Source organism: Phocoena sinus, chromosome 17 (genome assembly GCF_008692025.1).
Source record: "Phocoena sinus isolate mPhoSin1 chromosome 17, mPhoSin1.pri, whole genome shotgun sequence".
Lineage (NCBI taxonomy): Eukaryota > Metazoa > Chordata > Mammalia > Artiodactyla > Phocoenidae > Phocoena > Phocoena sinus.
Window position 1 is genome coordinate 7,786,334 of NC_045779.1, and position 22,533 is coordinate 7,808,866.

Here is a 22,533-nt window from a genome sequence, read left to right on the forward strand (position 1 = left end):
GGGTACACCAGAGGATAGGTAGAACATAAAGTGGGGAGAAGAGAGTGCCGGGTCCTTTGGACCCTGTTGATGGGATGTGCACCAGGTCACGTTGCTCTGGAAGGTTTAGTCTGAAGGCTGGAGCAGGTCATTACACAAACAAGGAGTTGTAAAGCTAGAAGATTGTCACCAGCATGCAGTTCTCCTTTTAAACGGCACAGCAGGACTTCCCTAGTGGCGCAGTGGTTAAGAATCCGCCTGCCAGTGCAGGGGGACATGGGTTCAAGCCCTGGTCCGGGAAGATCCCACATGCCACGGAGCAACTAAGCCCGTGCGCCTGGAGCCCGTGCTCCGCAACGGGAGAGGCCACCGTGGTGAGAAGCCCGCGCACCACAAAGAAGAGCAGTCCCCACTCTCCTCAACTAGAGAAAGCCCGCACGCAGCGGGGAAGACCCAACGCAGCCATAAATAAATAAAACTTTAAAAGTGGTACAGCAACTGTGGAGAGATGGAAGATGGCTAGTCGAGTAATTTTTAGGGGAAGTATGTGAGGCAGGTCATTACAGGAGGCTTTCAGTGATGCAGAAGAGTTTGGTGATACAGTCAGATATGTTACATATATGTACGTATGTTACATAAAAGAATGTGTTACAGACTGTACTGTAGCTTTTTGGGAAGCAGATTTAGGTTATGAATTAGTTTCCTTAGAAAAATGTAAAAGATATTTCATGAAGTTACTTTTCCCCACGGCACACAGCGCATTGGGGGAAAGGCTCAGAAGATTTCAGGGCAACGAGGAAAGGGGCCAGGTTAGGGTTGAGCCTTTGCTATGGATGCAGAAAAATATACACATAGTTTATGGATAAATCTTTTGTCTTTTGTTATATGCAAATATGAATGAAGACATTTAATTTAGCTAAGAGAGATCAGGCTTATTTAGTTGCATGAATTGGATAGTTTTAATACTAGTTATTTTATCGTAATAGTTTTTGATAATGGTTTTGATTGTCAGATAGTTTTGATTATGGTGGCGTTGTAGAACCAGCTTGCATTCATAAGTGTACGTATGGAAAAAAGTTTCCAACTTTGTTATATGTCAGGATGATTATGACATAATGAATGCAAACTGTTTACTGTATATTCCAGCCTTAATTCCATTTCCTTTCTCAAATATAACTTCTTGAAAGAGTAATATAATACTGTAGTCACAGAGTAAGTGAAATTTGTTTTCTTCCATTTTTTTGTCTATAGATTGAGCTTTTTGAGACCATGGTCAGTTTTCCAAAATAGTTTCTCTAATACTCTTCCAAAGGTGTCCTCGACCCTCCTTAACAGTTCTGTTTCCCTTTTTTCTTTCTTCTGGCCGCGCTGTGCAGATCTTAGTTTCCTCACCAGGGATGGAACCTGCGTCCCCTGCATTGGAAGCACGGAGTCCTAACCACTGGACCGCCAGGGAAGTCCCCTGTTTGACTTTTATATTGCTCACTTCCCTGATGGAAGTTTGGATTTATATAATTCCTGTGTATTTCTCTTTTGCATGAGATGTGGCATCTTAGAACACCCTCCAGGTTGCCGTGTGACTTCTGCCTTCGGTGTCCTGTGACACTGGCCTGGCTCTGAGCTCGGGTTTATTCGTGATGGATAAGGCTCCCTTGTCATCACATGCGCTCTGCTCTCGCAGGGAAAATAGATTATTTTCAGCTGTGGTGTTGCTGAAGGGGTTCCCACCCCGCCCCCCGAAGGAAAAGAACATTGGAGGTGTGTGTATCAGAGGAGACTGTTTAACCACACTCTCTCTCCCTTCATTTCAACCAAGCAGAATTGGGGTACAGTTTTAAACTCTTCCCAGACTATGAGGCGAGATCCCCCTTTCAGCTTTCCAGAACCTTTCAAAATGCAAAAGAATGCAGCCAGTTGCCAGGTCAGTTAGTTAACCAGTGACAACCGCAGTGAGTGTACAGAGAGCTTGGTCCTTACAGGAGCAGTTGGCTGCTCGCGGTGTTTGCATCCCCTCAGCATGTCGCCCTTGGCGTCCTCCAGTGACTCAGGGTCGCTGCCTAGGAGCTCAGGATCACCCAGGGCATCTCAGGATGGGGGTGGTCCCGGGCTGCACCTCCCGTCCCTCCTCCTGTCGTACGCTCACGCCTTGTAGGCTTGGCCTCACCCAGATGTTTGGCGTGCATGTGTGTGTCAAATCAGTAGCTTGAAATAGATCTAGAATGAGTGGGAAAGTATATTTTCAAATGACTTTTTTTTTTAGTGGCTTAGTAAACATGTGGTGTCATTTACCTTTATAGACCAGCCAGGTTTTGTCTAAACTATCGCAGGATGTTTTACAATGTTAAGCAAGATACACGAGTGATCACCACACTGTGTAAAATTTGTATTACTCTCCCCTTAGTCTGCACTATACACCCCCTGTCAAGTGGGTTGAAGTACATTTCCAAAGTTGAATTCTTCCCAGTCCCAAACAAATTACACACAGAATTTCCATTTTTTAATTTCTGGACCTGTCTCTCTTCATTTGCTTTCCCCTTCACCTACAATAAAATTAATTAGGGTAGCATTAAAAAGATAAGGGAGAGATACACATATGGATATGGTATGTGTGGCTCTGAATACAGATGATTTTCCTCATCCCTCTTCTGCCATATACTGTTGCTTATTTTAAGTGTTCCTGGAATGTGTACTGGTCTCCTGCTGGGCCACGCTGAGCTGCATATGGAAGGAAGATTGCCCCGGATCTTCTCCTGGTGTCTGTGGTGGGATGAGCAGGTCAGCTGTCTTCTCACTGGGCTTAGTCTTAGAAGGAGTTAATTTCAAAGAGTGATATTTCAGTGTTGAATTGCAGGGTGTAAAGGTTGTTCTCTGAAGGACATTGATCCTGGTGCTTTAGTGGCACAGCTTATGTATAGGACAGTATACGCCTTTCGACCAATTTAGGAAAAAAAAAAAAGTGCGGAGGCAGTGCGCTTGGAATAAACTGTTAGCTGAGTCCCATTTCATTAGTTGCCTTGAAAGAAAACATATTAGCCCCAGGACTCTTACGTAGGGAAAAAACCCATCTTTATCTGAAAGGCAGCTCAGAATATCCAGACTCCTCAAAGTTGTGTAGAAATAACTGAAGTATTTCTGCAAGAGACCTGTGAAATAGGGGGTTATGTAACGTAGCATTAGATATTAATATTAACTGCATTTTTTTTTTGTCTTGCAAAAATGATAGTCAAGCAGAGGGACAGATGAATCTTTGAAATTAAACCACTTTCAGATGTCCTCTCTTTGACGAGTTAAAACTTGTCACTAAGGGTTATTCCTAATTCTTTGGATGAGGTCAGTATTGTTTCTTTGTGGGTCAGGAATAACAAGACTCCCTTTCCTTAAATGTAAGATGACATACCTTTGTTTTACTTGCTTTGTAATTCTTTGGGACCTGTTGTTGATTATTTCTTCTCACGTTAATTGAGGGGAATCCCAGCTGTAGCTCCGGAGAAGCTCAGAGTCTGCCAGCAGGACTTGCTACACTTGCAGGTGTCCGGGCATCACCGGGGCGCCTTGTTAATAACACGCAGACTCCGGGGCGGGAGGTTGGGTTGGGCCCAGGACCCTGCATCTCTCACCAGCTCCCGGGGGGTGCCAGTGCTTCCAGGACCCTCCTTCAAATGGCAAGGCTGCGGTCTGCAGGGAGAGAGGCAGGGAAAGAAACAAGAACAAGGTGTGCTTGGTGCTTGTGTAGCTCCTGCCCCCAGCGTGGTTGGAATAACGGGGAGGGCTGAGGGTCAGGCTGCTTCCCGGGATGAGTGGTAACAAAGGAACCGAGCTCACGAGTGGGAGGTCAGACCACACAGCTCGGTGTGGGGGTGAGGAAGGTGTGAGGAGGTGAGTGGATGATGCGCAGGAAACTTCCCGTGCCTTGACGGACCCAGCCTGGGTGCTGGTGAAGGCTTCAGGGGCAGAGGGAAGGGAACTGGGGCGTAGAGAATGGAGTGGCTGACGGGTCTCTGAATACAAAGTGCCTTGCGACCTGCTGGAGCTTTGGGGCTCCATCCTGGGAGCTAGGGAACTGCTTTAAGGATGTTAATCAGGGTGGAGAGAGGACACATTTTGTGTCTTACAAAATCATTCAGTCAGCTGTGCGAGCGTATTGAGACCGGATTCAGGAGAACCAGTCAGCCTTTAAAGTTCTGTCCTTCACGAAACCATGACGCCTGATTACATCAGAGACTATGAACTGGAGGAGGACGAAGACTTGTGACATACTTGGGAGGAGAATCCACAGGTTGGTCAGTGGACTGAATATGCAGGATATCCTCACGTCTTTATTAGAACAGCAAGCTGCATGGAACAGGGGCCACGTCTGTTCGTTCAACTCTGTATACCCAGTGTCTATTAAATGCTTTATGCAGGGTTGGCCCTCATTAAATATTTTTTAAGTGAATGAATGCTGAGAAAGATTGAGGGTGGTTTTCCATCATCTGGCTGGGTGGAAGGGGTGGGTGGAGGGAGCTTAACTGCCATGGGGAATGCTGGCGGAAAGCACAGCATTGCTTTACACAACGAAAGATATATCTGTTCAACTAACACCAGCAAAACTGGAGGCTACCTAGTGGTATAAATCGAAGCTAACTGTAAATGCAATTCTTATTTCCTTTTTTTGGTTTTATTTTTCATGTGCTTGGGACTAACATAGACCTTCTGAAGGACTTCACATCCTTTTCTTCCAGTAAAACAGAGAATGAAAATAATGCACAAAGCCACTAAAAAAAGTAATGGCCTCACTATTGCTATGTAGATTTTTTTTGTGTTAAAATTAAGCTTGCAAATACTTCATTAAAGAGCAATGGTAATATGGCAACTATAAGTGAAAAGGATTCTGAAATTATTCCTAAGTGTCTGAATTTTGTGTAGTTGAGAATCATTCCTAACATAATAAAAATTATTTATTAAGAAATAGAGGGCTTCCCAGGTGGCGCAGTGGTTGAGAGTCCGCCCGCCGATGCAGGGGACACGGGTTCGTGCCCCGGTCCGGGAAGATCCCACATGCTGCGGAGCCTGCGCGTCCGGAGCCTGTCCTCCGCAACGGGAGAGGCCACAACAGTGAGAGGCCCGCGTACCGCAAAAAAAAAAAAAAAAAAAGAAATAGAGCCTTTTCAGCAACTGTGAAGCTGGGGAGGTCCCGGCTGGGAGAAGGACGTCGAATCTCATTGTCCTCCCGGCCTTTCGACCCTCCCCCGAAGCCCGTCAATAAAATGGCTTGATTCCAAAAAAACAAAACAAAACGAAACAAAAAGAAAAAAGAAATAGAAATATATGCTGGGAGACATTACAGAAAGGAGAAATTTTATAGGTTGAAAATATAGTTAATAACATAAAATATGATGTATGGAAAGAATACTATAAATTTCATCACAAGGGCTAGGTATGGACCTTTGAAAGAACACTAATCCCTGAGCAGGAGAAAAAATTTTTCATCAGAGAATTGCTACTATTTAATATGGTCTTCACCTAAGAATGTTACCTCTAGGAAGAAACCTGTAGCAGTGCTGTCCATAGAATTTTCCGCCCTGATGGAAGGGTTCCACGGGTGCACTGTCCACATGTGCACCACAGCCACCAGCTACACGGGTGTGCTGAGCACTTGAAATGCAGCTTGTTCAACTGAGCAACCGAAGTTAAAATTTTATTTAGTTTTAGTTAATTTAAACAGCAACACGTGGCCAGAGGCTGCCGTGTGGGACAGCACAGCCATAGCCCCGACACATGAGCGAGGAAGAAAATGTAGTCTAGCCCGGGCTGGGGGGGTCCGGGAGGGGCATCATTTGGTCCATGTGGCAAACCTGGAACTGACTGGTGATGAACTGATGCTGGTAACTTGGAGACGCTTCCTGCCTCTCTCTCTGGGTCGCTGTCCGTGGGATCAATGTCTGGGCAGACCCCCCGCCCCCTTCGGCGGCTGCTAGGGCCCATGGGTGGGGAGTACCGTCCATAGGCCTCGTGATCGAGCTGGAAGGACTCTCAGGGTGAGGAGAAGCCCAGCCATGCGGAGCCGTTTCTCTTCTGTCCATTCCCCTCTCAGCCGTGGGTCCTTCCCCCTCGCGATGTGATTTGTAGCCTTGAGGGTCTAGAGGCATCTCCCGGGCTGCTCTGAGGGTGGGAGGCGTGCTTTCCCGCTGCTCCACACTCCCTTGGAAATGCTGGCACAGGCTCCACCCGGTCCCGAGAACCCTGATCAAGTAATGTCACAAACCTTAGGCTCTTGGGAGGTGGAGGGGAGACGAGTAAAGAGAACAATGCAGGTCGAGCTACGGAACACTAAGGTGGTCTTAGCGTCTACAGGGCAGCTCCCTTTTACTTGCCCCATGTGTTGGATACTTTTGAAAAAATGGACAGCACCTGGATGGCGTTCTACTTCCACAACCGAATACAAAGTGGTTGAGCTGTAGGAAGTATTTTGCCCACGAAATGAAAGGTGTCCTGTGTTCACCCATCTCCTTTCTAGCTTTTCAGGTCACTGTGATACCAAATTAAAACTGGGCTACACAAATGCCGTCCTACTTTAAGCAGAGCACAGTAGTTAAGCATTGTTTATGTAACCTTTGGGAAGTCAGAACTTCACTTCAAAATCTTAATATGTATTTTTGCACGACTTATTTCTTTCACCTTGGTTTGTTGTACACCCCCTGCTTCTGTCCCCAGTTTTCTGGGTGCTGTTTACTTTTTGGGGCTGCCTACTTCGCATCCTGCTTACTTCCCAAAATATTAACCAGTAGCCTCAATGTGGTGCTAATATGTGCTTGCTTCCTTAAAGTTATCGATAGTATAAGTAAAAATTTTCTTAAAAGTTTCAGCAATTGTTCTAGTGACTTACCTCTGAATAAATAGGACCCCGTGTAGGCCTTTCATAGGACCCCGTCTAGGCTTCACTGGTGAGTTGCCATTTCATCTATACATTTCTCTTTCATCTCTGGGAGTTGTTCGTCATTAAAATATTTTGTTGGAGATGTTTACTGCTCTCAGTATATAAAAGGGTTTCTTCATCTGTACAATGAAGAGGGGCTTGAATTAGGAGGTCTTCAAAGTGTTAGCCGGCTCTAAATTTTCATCATTGGTTTCACAGTGAGTCTCCATGGTGTCCACGATGCTGTGAGTTAGGGTGTCTCATGGTGCCTCTCTTCACCCCTAAACACGCCCCCAAGCACCTTCTGAACTCAGAAGAGACTTGCCAGTAGGGTGCTGAGCAGAAGCACGTATTATGTCCTCGTTACAGGTGTCTATACTGTTTAGTATATAATATCACACACACAGCACTTGTCATCATGAATTACCAAGAAATATTTTGTAAAATGGTATCGTAAACTTGTATACCATAACCCATGAATCTTAATTTTTAATTAAAAGTTTCATCATTTACAGATGACTGTAACCTCCATGAGGAAGAAAGGGAACTTTGTTTTTATTCACCGATATATCTCTGGCAGCTGTGATCAGTGCCTGGCTCATAGTAGAGGCTCAGTAAATATATTTTGAATACATAAATGCTATTTGAGATTTAACGTGATTTTCATTTAAAGCCAAATCAAATGTAAATACAACTTGAATATTTATCTCCCAAGTGATAATGATGAGAATTATTTGGTAACACTGATAACTTGCATTTCTGCCTCTTCTTTTTAATAATCTATACCTGTGCCGTCCAGTATAGTAGCCATTGCCCCCATGTGCACCTTTTTGACTTGAAATGTGGCCAGTTGGAATTGATGTACTGTAAGTGTGAACTACCGGGTTTCAAAGACTCAGTACCAAAAAATGTAAACTGTCTCATCTCTATTGATTACATGTTGAAGTAATATGTAATTACTTACATATATTGGTTTTATTTAAATAAATAAAACCAATAAATAAATTGGTTTTATTGGTTAAATAAAATTTAACCAATAAATTGGTTTTATTCGTTAAATAAAAATGATGAAAATTAATTTCTCTCTTTTTGGGGCTACTTTTTAAACGTGGCTACTAGAAAATTTTAGACAAATATGGCTTTGATTTGATGGCTCATTGGACTGCTGATTTAGACACAGAAAATGTAGATAGTGAATGTAGACAAGGGGGCAAACTCCAAAAAGGAATTTTAAATGAATATCTTTGATAGGAACAAAATTAAATGTTGCAGCTGTGACTTGGGAAAGTGGGCATTCATATGGTCTTGATCAAATTAAAAAAGACAAAAATAAATTAATTAGATTAGCTCAGATCAGAAATATGAAATCCAGCTACCAGATGGATTCCTAGCATAGTCGCCAGCCAGAGTCTTGAGGTCAGAAAAGGGGCAGGAAGGCCGTGATGGCTGCCCCAGCAAGCGTAAGTGGTGACCGGTGACACACTAAAGCCATAGTTTTTGGACTTCTCTGCCCGAACTTCACGTGACTGGGGTCGCAGCTGTGGTGGGTGACACGTTTGCTGTACCAGGTAATGCTGCCATTTTTCCTGCTGCTGGGAAATGGCCTCTTGGTGGAAGGAGCCGGGAACTGGAGACCCAAGTGTCGGGTAGGATTACTCGCAGTGAGTGCTCTGTTTTGTCCCTCCCCTGGGCCTGTAGTCAAGTTCTTTTTCCCTTTCTGCTCAGCCTTATAAAGTGAGTGCCAACTCCATGCTGCCCCTCCAGGCAGTGGACCGAGCCATCTCCTCCCCCTGGGCTCCTTTCCCTCTGGAGCTGGCTGGGAACACATCCAGTCCGTAGCAGTTCCTCCCGTGACACATGCTGGGCCCTGGAGGATGAAGCCACCATTATCCTGTAAAGGCCACCCAGGACAGGCAACTAGACGTTACCTTCCTTCAGCTAATTTGAAAGGTTATTTTGGTAAGTGGTTAGTCTGCACGGCTGGTTTTAAGTTCTTATCAAGTCCATTCCCGTATTTATTTCCTTGAAAGCTAGAATGAGCCTTGAATAAATGAGGACTGACCGCGTAGGCTTTTTAGGATTAAATTCAATTTATAAATATTTGTTTCATTTGGCACTGGAGATCTCGACTTCTCTTTGGTTTGGGTTTTAAAGCAGCATGTCTGTAAATAAAATGGTTTTCGTGCTCACCTTACTTCCACCCGCCTGACCTCTGTTTCTGGAGAAAGTAGATCAGAAAATTCACGGCACTTAGCGGCAGAGTGAGGAGACCTTTGGCTTCGGCTGACAGCTGTCGCCTGAGTACTGCCGACCTGGAGACCCTCTCAGGTGTGCTGTCTGTGGTTCTGACAGCGAGCAGGAATGTTGTTTACATACATTTCCTGTAGGCGAAGTTCTCCCCTTGCTGGGTGCGTGGGTTCTTGGTGGGGCTGGCTGCCTCCACCCCACTCCTACCCCAGCCGTCCCCAGTCCCGCCCCAGCCGTCCCCAGTCCCGCCCCAGCCGTCCCCATTCCCGCCCCAGCCGTCCCCAGTCCCGCCCCAGCCGTCCCCATTCCAGTGCTCCTGTGGACGCGTGTCAGTAGGATTTATGGCGGGGCCTGTTTGTAATATCCCTTTTGAAATTCTTCAACGAGATACTGTTTTTTTCAAGTTGGGCAGTATCACACAATGCTTCATGTGCTTATGAAAGAGGGAAAAAAATGAGTTAAATTCCAGAGATGTTTAAGATTTTGGACATTTTTCCTATGTGAATTAGTTCTTTATTAGGTCGTTGATTTAATTAGCATTCAACAAAAACACTTTCCTGTCTTGATTGTGGAAACATTCTTTAAGTTGGTTATTTTCATCTGACACGGAAGCCGTTAGCAAGTGTTTGCATGAAGCGCAGAGCAGGAGTAGTTAGTCTACAAGGTGTGCTGTAAACGGGATGCTTACGGGCAGGCCTGCCCACCTTTCCGCCTACCTGCTCCGGTCTGCCTTGTCCCAGAAGAGGTCAAGGCGAGGGTGAGGGCTGCATGGACATTTTGAACTTCATTCTGTTAAAAGTTTCAGTTTTGACCAGTTTGGGGGAAAGGTTTCTGTCTCTGCTGATGAGAATGGTCATCGTCTAGAAACTGTCCGTCCAGCTAGAGTTTGTCCGCGTGGTCGCATGGCTCCTGGTCCATCCCCAGAGCCTGGGGCCCTCGGGTGGATGAGGGACCCGTGATGGGACTTGCTCTGGCAGGGGGGAGGGGGGGCGGGCGTGTGTTGCTGGAGAACGAAAGCCTGGCGTGTTCCTGCCGTCAGACGGACGTAAGGAAATGATGAGTTACCGCTCCGCTCGCCAGCGTGCCTGCCAGCATCCTTGCCTCGGCCGCTTTCTCCTTCGACGCCTCTGTTTGCCGTTCTGTAGTTGGTTGTATGTGGGCCGTAAATATCCAATTTGTACGAAATGACTGATTTTGGTATTTGTATAATCCTCTAGTCAATTTAACTAAGTTGAGCTTTTCACAGCCCTCGGTGCTGTGGCTGCTCATCTGATTACACCGCTCAGGGGAATAAGGTGAAGGGCGGGCTGTTGGTAACCAGAGCATTTCCAGGGCTTTCGTGCAGCAGATGGGCTGCTTGGCGACATTCGTACATCTGCTGGCCTGCTGTGGCAGCTGCTGCCGCTTCATGTTGTGTTCTTTTGTTCTGTTCCATCCAAGAATGGAACGTGAGGAAGTGGAGTGAATGGATTAATTTAAGGTTAAGGTTAGTGTTTTGCTTGCTTTCTAAGTAACCGATCATAATAACGCTTCTGGTAGAAGCTAATGAGTTTCTCTTAAAGTGAACTAGATTTATAAAATACAGCTCAGTGAGGGGGCTAGACCAGTATTGTCGATGGAGACCAAATTCAAATGCGTGCGATGCCGGCAGTTTTTATCATTGGTTCCTAATTCTTTGTTTTCTTCCTCCCTCTTCCCCACCTCCCGCTCCCCTCCTAGGACCTCTATCCAGATTTGCCTGACACTGCAGGGTCCAAGAGAATTAGAGAAATATGGAGTGACATGAAGAAGATTAGTCAAGGATTATAGGCTCTGAGGACAAACCCTCAGTGAAGTGAAGCACAGACAAGCTCCTGAGCGCTGGTCTGGAGGAGCCGTGTGTTGGGAGAAGATGGCGGATCCAGGAATGATGAGTCTTTTCGGCGAGGACGGGAATATTTTCAGCGAAGGCCTCGAAAGCCTGGGAGAATGTGGTTACCCTGAAAATCCCGTGAATCCCATGGGTCAGCAGATGCCGATAGACCAAGGCTTTGCCTCCTTACAGCCGTCCCTCCACCATCCCTCCGCGAATCAGAATCAAACCAAGTTGACCCACTTCGATCACTATAATCAGTACGAGCAGCAAAAGATGCATCTGATGGACCAGCCGAACAGAATGATGAGCAATGCCCCTGGGAACGGACTGGCGTCTCCCCACTCGCAGTACCACACCCCGCCCGTCCCCCAGGTCCCCCACGGGGCGGGCGGCGGCGGCGGCGGTGGCGGCGGCGGCGGCGGCGGCAGCGGCGGCGGCGGCGGCGGCGGCCAGATGGGTGTCTACCCCGGCCTGCCGAACGAGCGGCACGGGGGGCAGTCTTTCGTGGACGGAGGCTCCATGTGGGCTCCCCGGGCCGTGCAGGTGCCGGACCAGATCCGAGCCCCCTACCAGCCGCCACCGCCACAGCCCCAGGCGGCCCCGTCGGGGCCCCCCGCGCAGGGTCACCCCCCGCACCTGCAGCAGCTGGGCGGCTACCTGGCGCGCGGGGACTTCTCCATGCAGCAGCACGGGCCACCGCAGCCGAGGATGGGCCAGTTTCCCCCGGGCCAGGAGGGCCTCGGTCAGGGAAGCCCCTTCATCGCCGGCCCCGGCCACCTGTCGCACGTGCCCCCGCAGAGCCCCGGGGTGGCGCCGAGCCTGCGCCACGCGGTGCAGCCCTTCCACCACCATCCCCCCGCCGCTCTCCACGGGGAGCCCGTAGCCCACAGCCCCCGGTTCTCCCCCAACCCTCCCCCGCAAGGGGCCGTGAGGCCGCAGACCCTCACCTTTAGTTCTCGGAGCCAGACCGTCCCCTCACCTACTATAAACAACTCAGGGCAGTATTCTCGCTATCCTTACAGTAACCTAAATCAGGGATTAGTTAACAATACAGGGATGAATCAGAATCTAGGCCTTACAAATAATACTCCAATGAACCAGTCCGTCCCAAGATACCCCAACGCTGTAGGATTCCCATCGAACAGTGGCCAAGGACTCATGCACCAGCAGCCTATCCACCCTAGCGGCTCCCTTAACCAAATGAACACGCAAACTATGCACCCTTCGCAGCCTCAGGGAACTTACGCCTCTCCGCCTCCCATGTCACCCATGAAAGCAATGAGTAACCCGGCGGGCACCCCTCCTCCGCAAGTCCGGCCCGGAAGTGCCGGGATCCCGATGGAAGTCGGCAGTTACCCAAATATGCCTCACCCGCAGCCGTCTCACCAGCCCCCTGGCGCCATGGGGATCGGACAGAGGAACATGGGCCCCAGGAACATGCAACCGTCCCGTCCGTTTATGGGCATGTCCCCGGCGCCGAGGGAGCTGGCCGGGCACCTGAGAGCCAACGGTTGTCCCGGCGTCGGCCTCACAGACCCGCAGGCGATCCAGGACCGGCTGCTCCCTGGCCAGCAGCACCCCGGGCAGCCGCCGGCCTTCCAGCAGTTGCCAAGCTGCCCTCCGCTGCAGCCCCATCCGGGCCTGCACCACCAGGCTTCGCCCCCGCCCTCGCATCACCAGCCTTGGGCACAGCTCCACCCCTCGCCCCAGAGCGCCCCGCAGAAAGTGCCTGTGCCGCAGGTAAGGGGGCGTGGCCCTGCCCGCCCTGCCGCGTGGGGCGCAGGCGCGAGGAGCCTGACGCGCAGGGCTCCCTCTCAGCCTCGCCAGACGTTGCTTCGTCCCGAGGTCCTTGAGTTCTGCCGTGTAAGCTGCTCCAGCACCTCTCTTGTTTTCTGTTTCTCTCTCTCTCTCTCTCTCTTATTTTATTTATTTTTTTTACTCCCTCACTGTTGGCTTGTGTATTTATTCACTTTTTCAAAAAGTCGTGACTCCTCCCGTCCCGGGGTTGTGCTGGAGCTGAGGGTGCGTAGAAAACTAAGCCTGGGTCCTGCCTGCAAGGAGCTCTGTTCTCACTGCCAGCAGTGAGACGGACATTGGATCTAAACTGTTTTTTCCTTCCCTTTATTCTTCTATGCTGTGCTCTCTCTCTCTCCCTCCCTCTCGCTCTTTTTCTCTCTCTCTGATTTAGAAACACACAGAAACTTGGTTTCCAGCAACGTTTTATATTTTTGTGATGGTCCCTCCCACCTCTTTTAGAAAATTATTATTATTTTTCCCTTGGGAAGCTACAAAATACGTTCTTCTGTAATACTTATCGGACCAGTTGTTAAATGTTAGCGTTAACTTGCACACTTAGAAAATCACAGTGAATGATAGGCCACACGAAGCGGTCTCTGAGAGATCTGGATGCCTAGTACTAAAAGCAGAAGTCTTCCTTTTCGTTTGCTGGGATTGTATCCGACAGAATTTATAAGCAGACAGATTTAGGTTTTAAGCTCTAGTACTCCCGTACACATCTTTCCATTATAAATGTTGGCGTTTGTGCTCTAGCTCTAGGAAAAATAATGTCTGTATGTCTAGATTATTCAGAGTGCTATTCAGAAATGTGCACTGATCTTCCACTGCGATGGCAGCCCTGAATGTGGATGGTACAGTGTGATCTTTAGAGCTGTAAGGCGCAATGCTTGTTCTTAATGAACCTGTAATCAGTTTGGGGAAACGTGACCAATCCGTGAAAGTATAAAGTATAGTAAAAGACCACGCATGGTTACGTGACAGGTGTTCAGAGAGAGGCAGCACCTGTGGTGCTTGGAATCTGGCTAGGACGTAGCCAGGGATGTGAACCGAGGATGGTATTTCAGGTTGGGGGATGGTTCCTTAGAGGGGGCATGGCACGCTGAATTCGCTGCAGGGCAGGGCCAGGTGGTAGAGGTCTGATCTTCTGTTGTAAAGGATTTGGACTTCACTGGGGAGCCAGTGATATCAAACTAGACAGTGCACGGGGATAGCCGGGGAACCAGAAGATGAACTGTGAGCCTGTGGTCCAGCCCTGTGAGGACAGTTTGGTCCAGGGACCAGGGATTGGGGAATGGGAACAGAAGGGAATGAAGCTACGTGCAAGTAAAAGGGTTGGGTCAGGAAACAAAGCCCTCCGGGGCATCCCGGGTGGAGAGGCATTTAGGTTGGAGATCAGAAGCTTCAGCCTTGGTGGGACTGGGGAAGTGGAGGCCAGGAAGGTCTCCTGGGGAACCTCAGGACACAGGACTCGTTGGGGTCTCGGGAAGGCTGCCCTCACAGGTCCAGCGGACTTGGAGATTCTCAGGAGGAGCCCCGAGGTCAGCGGGGACCACATGGGCCTCAGCCACCGGACCTGCGCTGCCCAGGAGAGAGCCGCTTCCCTCCTGGGGAGCCTCATCTGCAGTGATGGGAGCGGGCTCCTGAGACCGTGGACAGCGTGGAGGGGGGTGAGAAAGGGCGTCTACCAGCTGCTGGGGCCTCAGCCCACCTGGATGGCTCCTAGGGCAGAAATGAACATGACTTAGTTTCCAGGGATTATTCTTTTCTTGCTCCTTGGGAGTTTCTTACTAAACATGGGATCTTTTCAGAGCAGTGGTCCTCAGACTTCTCCTGGTCCCAGCATCTTCAATTCTCCCTGGAGGACAAAGCACAGTTTGAAGGAGACCCCCTGTGACTATAATCCCATCCCTGGTTGGGAATCGTTGGTCTCCTCCAGCGTTTCTTAGTTTTAAGAGCACAGATTTCTCAAGGGGTGTTTCAGAGGACGAGTGTGAGTAGGTGGACTCTGGGTCCCTGAGCGCTGGGGGACACCAAGTGTATTTCCCTTTTTCTCCAGCTCCATTTTCTCGAGCGTGCCATCATAGACACACTTGGAACGGTTTAAGGGGTGCAAACAAGTACACTTGAGGTATCTTTATTATATAAGTTCAGTTGCATGTTTTAAACATTTCGCACGGTATTTGCTTTCTTATTTCTGCTCACCTTTGCATCCACTTCAGCTTTTGAAGCACTCAGTTCTGCACGTCATGCTAGGGAGGTATAAAGTCTTGAGAAGAGCACAGACTTTGAAATCAGCAAAGTGTTTGAAGTCCAGGTCTGCTGCTTACTAGCTTGGTGGCTTCAGGCAGCTTGACCCCTCTGAACTTCAGATTCGTCATCAGTACAACAGGAAAAATAGTACCCATCTCAAAAGGTGTTGAGATTAATTAGGGTAATACACTCACATCAAGTGAGTGTGATCTCTAGCCAGTGGTGCATACTTAAGTGTGAATTCTCCTCTAGGTTTTAGTTTCTGATCTCCTGCAATGCGAACCTTACTTTATAATTCATGTCATTTCAGATGTACTAAATACAATGTAAAATTACTTTTATTTTTAAGGAACAGGTTACATATTATGAAATGTAGCCTTAGTTGTGACACATGAAATTTGACTTTTGGAAATATTACCCGCCTTTGTGCCTGTGTTGCTGGGTGTGGTGAGGATAATGAGGTAGGTTCAAAATGCTGTTACAGAATCCGAAACACCTCGCTCTCCCTGGGACTGACTCACATTCTACTCTAGCAAATAATCTATTATTATTGTTTTGCTTTAGAACTACTAAAATTATTTTGCATTTCGTGTATGACCGGATGGTGGTTTGAAACCATGCTGTGTAGCAGGGAAATCACCAGATTAAGTTGAAATATTGATGTAATTTGCTGAATTATCACATTCAGAGAGGCTTATTGACTCTTTTGTTTTTTGTTTTTTGGTTTTTTTTTTGCGGTACGCGGGCCTCTCACTGTTGTGGCCTCTCCCGTTGTGGAGCACAGGCTCCGGACGCGCAGGCTCAGCGGCCATGGCTCACGGGCCCAGCTGCTCCGCGGCATGTGGGATCTTCCCGGACCGGGGCACGAACCCGTGTCCCCTGCATCGGCAGGCGGACTCTCAACCACTGCGCCACCAGGGAAGCCCGCTTGTTGACTTTTCTATCTTGAGATTTTACTTTGAAAAAAATAGAAGTTACGCTTTTTAGATGTTTCATGGGTAGTGAACAGATATTTTCTAAATTCTATCACATGTTAAAGTATCTTTGAAGATAAGTCTAACTTTATATTAAAGAGTCAGCAAAGAAAAATATTAGAACTGAGGCCAGAGTTCCTCATGCCATATGTTCATTGTCTGGACACAGTCTTTAATGGAAGCTCCAGACTAGCCTGATGATTTGATAAAAATGTACAAGGAAGGAGAAAACCTAGCTTCCGTTTCAACAGCTGATTAGGAGAGTGGTTTTCCTTCTCATTCTCAGACCTGTTTTTCTATCCATCCATCCATCCATCCATCATTAAATAATTTATTATATTTTAAGTTTTTCTTCCAGTTTTACTGAGATATCGTCGATCTGTAGCCCCGTATAGAGTGTATAAGGGCCACAGCATGATTTGATTTACATACGTCATGAAGTGATTGTCACAGTAACTTCAGTGAGCACCCATCATCTAAGCACACAATGAAAGAAATAGAAAAAAACATTTCTTGTGATGAGAACTTTTAGGATCTCCTCTCGTAACAGCTTCTGTATGTAACATACAGCAGTGTTCGTTATCCTTCCGATGCTGTACGCTCCACCCCTGGTACTTACTTATCTTACAACTGGAAGTCTGTACCTTTGGACCACCTTCCTCCAGTTCGCCCTCGGCCAGCCCCTGCCTCTGGTAATCACAGATCTCATCTCTTTTTCTGTGAATTTTTGGTTTGTACTTGAAGTATAGTTGACCTACAACACTGTGTTAGTTCCTGTTACACAACACAGTGCTTCGATATTTCTTTACCTTTCAAACTGGTCACCACACTGAGTCTAGTTACGATATGTCACCATACAAAGATATTACGTAATTGTGGACGCTATTCCCCACGCTGTACATTTCACACCTGTGACTCATTTGTCTTGTAACTGAAAGTTTGTACCTCTTAACCTCCCTCACCTATTTCTCTTCCCCTCAACCCCCTCCCCTCCAGCAGACACCTGTTTGTTCTCTGTATCTGTGACCATGTTTCTGTTTAGTTATGTTTGTTCACTTGTTTTGCTTTTCCAGGTCCCACATGTAAGTGGAGTCATACACTGTTTGTCTTTCTCTGCATCTCAGACCCTTTTATGCTCCTAAAAATTACTGGTGACTCCAAAGATCCTTTGTTTATGTGGACTTTATGTGTTGGTATTTGTTGTCTTAGAAATTTAGACTGAGGACAGTTTGAAATATTCGTTATTCATTTTTAAAATCAGTAAAAATAATAAACCATTATGCGTTAACATACATCACATTTTTAACTGAAAAGCAGCTGTTTTCTAAGACAACAGAACATTAACGGCATTGTTTTACGTTTTCCGAAGTGTTGGATTCTAATAGCCGCTTCTGCGTGCAGTCTGCGGGAGCCTCTGGCCAAGCCCGTGCATGCCTGGAGAGAAGGCGAGTGAGAGGCGGAGAACATCTCAGGGTCCTTACGAAAAACGGTCCTGACCTCGCAGGCCCCGCACCCTGAGAGCCACCGGTGTGGGGGCAGGAGCGTAGGTCTCGGAGCCTGCAGTTCCTGAGCCGGAGAATCAGCAGCTGATTTCTCACCCCACGACCTCGGGCAGGTTCCTTAACCTCAGGGCCCTGGCTGCATTCTCTCCAAAATGAGGGACGATACACCTTCCTGGTTAGAGCCATAGAGAGATTAGCAGTAACGTCTCTCAGAATTTAACATGGTGTCAGACACGCGGTGGGCACTCACAAATGATCCGTTATCATCGGGCAGATGTTTACAGTTGCTTGTCGCGGAGTTTAGGAAGTAATCTCAAGCACTTGTTCCAGTGTTAAGTACGGTCAGAGTTGTTGCACTTCCTTCCCTTGGCTTCTGGGAGCAGTTAGCAGACCTTGAGGCTTCACCTCCTGCTCCCTGGGAGAGAGGAAGGGCCGGTCGGGGCAGAGGTGGTGCAGGAAGCCCCTGGAAGGCGCAACACGGAGGCGAGCTCGCGTGCTTGGGGGCAGCGCCTGGTCCAGCGTGGGCGGGCGTGCCGGGGCAGGCGACAGCTCTGCTGAGCTGTGGAGCATCAGTTGAGTTGAGAGGAGGACACACAAGCGTGGAGGAGGAGAGAGTTTAAGGCTTGGCAACCGTGAGGGTGAAGAGAGTGCGCCTGTGTCCCTGGCATGTGGGGCCGGGGCCTGGGGGTCCCCTCTGCAGGACGCTCCTACCAGGCCCCGGGTCCACGGGTGCACTGGGAGGACGTGGCGGGAGCCGGCACCGTCCTCGGCAGCAGGAAGCGAGCAGAGAACGGAGCCAGGTGGACGCCAGCGAGGACTGCGTGGAAGGAGAGCTCAGCACGTCGTTTTGTTTGTTTGAAGAGCTTGTCTAAGGAAGACTTAGTTACGTGGGTTGTCCTTCGAGGTTCCAGGGGAGTTTCTGAATCACTCATCCTGCTTTAGGCCTACACAGGTGTAGGTAGAGTCACAGATTACGCTCACAGGCGGGCAGATCCTGGTGGGATTTTTAGGATCTGCAATATTGTGTCCTTGGATTAAGTGTATGTTGGGTGTATTTATGTGTGCTCCCCTCATTAATTGGGTCCTGAAATACAGTCATGGTGAAGCAGGACGGAAGCAGAAAGCATTTTCAAAGGACCACTAAGATTGAGGTGGTGGGTAGTAATTTCTGTGTCCTGATTTTCCCCTGGAGATTAAAATAAAACAGATCCAGAAGAATCAGTGGTGTAGCTTCTCCAGTCCTCTGTCTTTCCGTGATGTGTTACGAATATCGTTAAAAAATAGCCTTTCTGGGAAAACCTTTTCCTGGTAAATCTCAAGTAGAGAAATCCTCTCGGTTCACCCGGTAAATACAGAATTGCAGACACGAGCAGAGTAACTGCAACTACTAAATACATTTTTATGGAAAAAATAGGCACGCATCTTACGCCTCATTTATGCAAACTGTGCTCAGAAGTAGAGGAAAGGGCCTTTTGAATCGTGTCTCTCTGAATACTACTCCGGACAGACTTATACTTTCACACCCCTAAAGACGTCTGGTGGAGATGGGGAAACGGACCATCTCTGAAGAAAACCCAGTTTGGACCTAAGTGGCTCCCAGGGGCTGTGGTGAGTGTGCCCACGTTCCGGGACAGGCACCCGTGGTTAGACCTGCTTGGAGCAGCTGCCCTGCAGCACTGTTAGGGGGAGCCCTGCTCTCCCACATGCCGGCCTTCAGGACATCGTGGGTTAAGGCCGCCTGCCCCTCCCCGATTGCTCTCGACTTCCCTGGTCCATGAGGCGCTCCCAGAGCCTCCTGTTGTTCACGAAGACTGAAGATGTCTCTTCTGACCACCTCTGTTCGTATATGTTACCGCTCAGTGAGCACTGCCCGGCATTTCCCTCGAGCATAGCTGGTTTATCCAGAGGGCAGCGTTTTGGTGGGTTAAAATGGAAAACGCCAAGTGTAGACTTAGAGCAAAGAAAAGCAGTCTACTCCATCTGTCCTTTCACCCCACAGTCTGAAAGCATGAAATGAGCCGAATACTAAATGTTAGCCTTGCGTATTTAGTGGCTTTTATTTTGTAAAAGGGTATTGCTTCCTGTGACTGTCAAAAAATGTTGTAGGTAATAAGAAGTTCGTTTTTAAATTACTTTCTAAGCCTGCATGTTAACCATCTGCTAGGTGTCCCAAGTAGCCAGTGGGTTTTCTTAACTTTTAAGAAGCCACTTTTAGATACTGCTTTTTAATCTTGTAACTTGGTTGCCTTCATTCAGCTCCATTAAAGAAACATTTATCGAGTGCCTGTTGTGTGCTGTGCACTGTGTTAAGGACAGAGATTGGCGGTGTGCTGGAAGCTGGGGAGGAGGTCAAGGCCTTCACTGAGACGGACAGGGAATTTTGTTATTTAGGTAGGACCTGACCTTCATTTCTTTGTGTACCTACTATGTTGTAGACCAGTGCTGTCCAACTGAAATATGATGGGAGCAGTGAATGCAAGGCACATGTGTTACTTTAAATTTTCTAGTAGCCACATTAAAAAAAAAGAAACCACGCGTTAGTATTGTATATTTAATTAACCAAATATATCCAGGATATTCCACCACATAATCAGAATAAAAAGACATTTTACACAGCTGTTTGAGATCCGATGTGTACTTACAGGCAGAGCCCTTCTGCATTTGTATCTGCATAAGGCAAGCCAGTAGCCCCATGTGGCTGGTGGCTGCCATATTGGACAGTGCAGAGCTACACTCTTTCCATAGCCGTTGCTTCTAATTCTTTTGGAAAACAAGTCAGAGTGTAAGCAAGGCTAATGCACATATAAATAAATTTAAAATTGTTTAATGGCAACAGTCAACCTCCAGCACAGGTGTTAGCACCCTCATTGTAAGGTTGGAAACTTAGTAGCATTGTTTAATATATGAACAATGCAGGTATTGTTGGAGGGGTGTGTGTGTGTGTGTGTGTGTGTGTGTGTGTGTGTGTGTGTGTATAGTATCAGTATCAGTTCCTGAAAAGATAGATTTTCAAAGTGAAATTTCATTTGTTTAGATTTCAAAGAAGGCTGTCTTTCTATTTTCTTGTGGGGAAAAAAATAACATTTTTCTCAGAAAGGTGGATTACAGCCATTTAGTTTCAAGTGGTTTTTGGATACTTTTAGTAGTTATTCACACACACACACACACACACACACACACACACACACACACACACACACACACACACCCCAGCTCAACCTTTCTTTGCCCCTCTGTCTCTGATGCTTGTTTCTTTATGAGACTGGTCCTCCAAGGATGAGGGAGAAAGCCTTCATTTTCACTCTTACACATGCACTGCCACGTGCCCCTGCCGGCCCCCTCCACTCTTTTTCCTTTCACCTGTTTATTCTCTGCTGCTTTTTCTTCTTCGTTTTATCAGTTGTTCAGAAAGGCAGTCTCTGGCACTGCAGAGCGATAATTGGCTGGGAGAGGAGAATTGGGAAAAGGCTCAGGGGGACAGTTAAGGGAAAAGCATCGCTGGACCTAACTTGGAGAATTTATCTTAATCTTGCTATCTAATAGTAGTCTCCGTTCTCTGTAGTTACAGCTGTCAGTCTGTAGATAATCTCTAAGTAACCACGGGGAGATGGCCTTCATTCTTCCTTTGTTACTGAATACAGCTCTTTATCAGCGAAGGAAGTCAGTAGCAAACTTTTACTTGTGTTTTTTTTTTTTTTTTTTTTTTTGCAGTGCGCAGGCCTCTCACTGTTGTGGCCTCTCCCGTTGTGGAGCACAGGCTCCGGACGTGCAGCCTCAGCGGCCATGGCTGACGGGCCCAGCTGCTCCGCGGCATGTGGGATCTTCCCAGACCGGGGCACGAACCCGTGTCCCCTGCATCGGCAGGCGGACTCTCAATCACTGTGCCACCAGGGAAGCCCTACTTGTGCTTTTGCCTTGCAAAACCTTAGTAGGTGATGATGTGTCACCACGAGTGAGGTTTCGATTTTTCTTCACTTAGTGTAAAAAACATAGACCTTCTAGGGGCTGGGCCATGGCACTGGGTCAGGGTACTAGTGGAGAACTTAAACGAAGTTGGCAAAAGGCCAAGAGATTGGCACCATTTTAAAAAGTCAACATAGATACAGAGGCGCTTGTGATTCTGCTTGCTTGTGTCTTGGTCTGGATTGAATGATGAGAGAGATGGTCTGGGAAGACTGGGTGGGATTTCCTTAATTCTTCATTTAATGATTGAATCAAAATCAGCACCCAGGAAGTTATTTGAAGGAAACACGCCATTTTGATGCCCATTCGTGAAGAGCATGGTATTTCTCATCTGCTTTATATAGCGTTTCTGGTCTGTTCTCTGCTGCCTTCTGTGTTTAGTTTAACTCCAGATAATTCTGTACCACAGATCTCAGGAGAATTCTTAGACTTGAACGCTAACTGGGTGAAAGTAAAAACAGTTGTTTTAAGTTGTAAGTAAAGAGGTCTTAATCTCAAGAGCATTTTTGCTTTGTTTGTTTGCTTTGGCTGTGGGCGTAAAGAGTTGGAGAATGTCGAAGGCAGTGCAAGTGGTGACGTTGGAAAAACCTGGTTAAGAGTTTCTCCAATGATGTTAACTTGTGCTCTCCTGCCTTGTCATGGGCTGGCTGGACAGGTGTGCAGCCTTAGCATAAGAATCCCACCCTCGCCCTTTGGTGGGCTGTGAAGTCCCTGCCTCTTGTTTATCGTAGGGGGTCAGGAGCATCTCAGGGTGGATTTCCCTGAGATGCTAGTGAATAGGCAAGGACTTTCAGATCATCCTTTTTCCAAAACTTTAATTAAGTTATATTTCTGGATGTACTTTTAAATGAAGGGACATGGGAACCCTCTTGCACTGTTGGTGGGAATGTAAATTGATACAGCCACTATGGAGAACAGTATGGAGGTTACTTAAAAAACGAAAAATAGAATTACCATCTGACCCAGCAGTCCCACTACTGGGCATATACCCAGAGAAAACCATAATTCAGAAAGACACATGCACCCCAATGTTCATTGCAGCACTATTTACAATAGCCAGGTCATGGAAGC

General features: G+C 47.5%; 1 protein-coding gene across 2 annotated transcripts in view; it reads left to right on the forward strand.

Annotated features, from left to right (window-relative positions):
- CHD7 (chromodomain helicase DNA binding protein 7) overlaps positions 1-22,533 on the forward strand; it is a 179,473-nt gene that overhangs the window by 48,107 nt on the left and 108,833 nt on the right. For both annotated transcript variants that reach the window (XM_032609357.1, XM_032609358.1), the window contains exon 2: positions 10,841-12,716. In XM_032609357.1, the coding sequence (XP_032465248.1) occupies positions 11,013-12,716 (1,704 nt within the window). In that variant the 5' untranslated portion in view covers positions 10,841-11,012. The remainder of the gene's footprint in view (positions 1-10,840; positions 12,717-22,533) is intronic.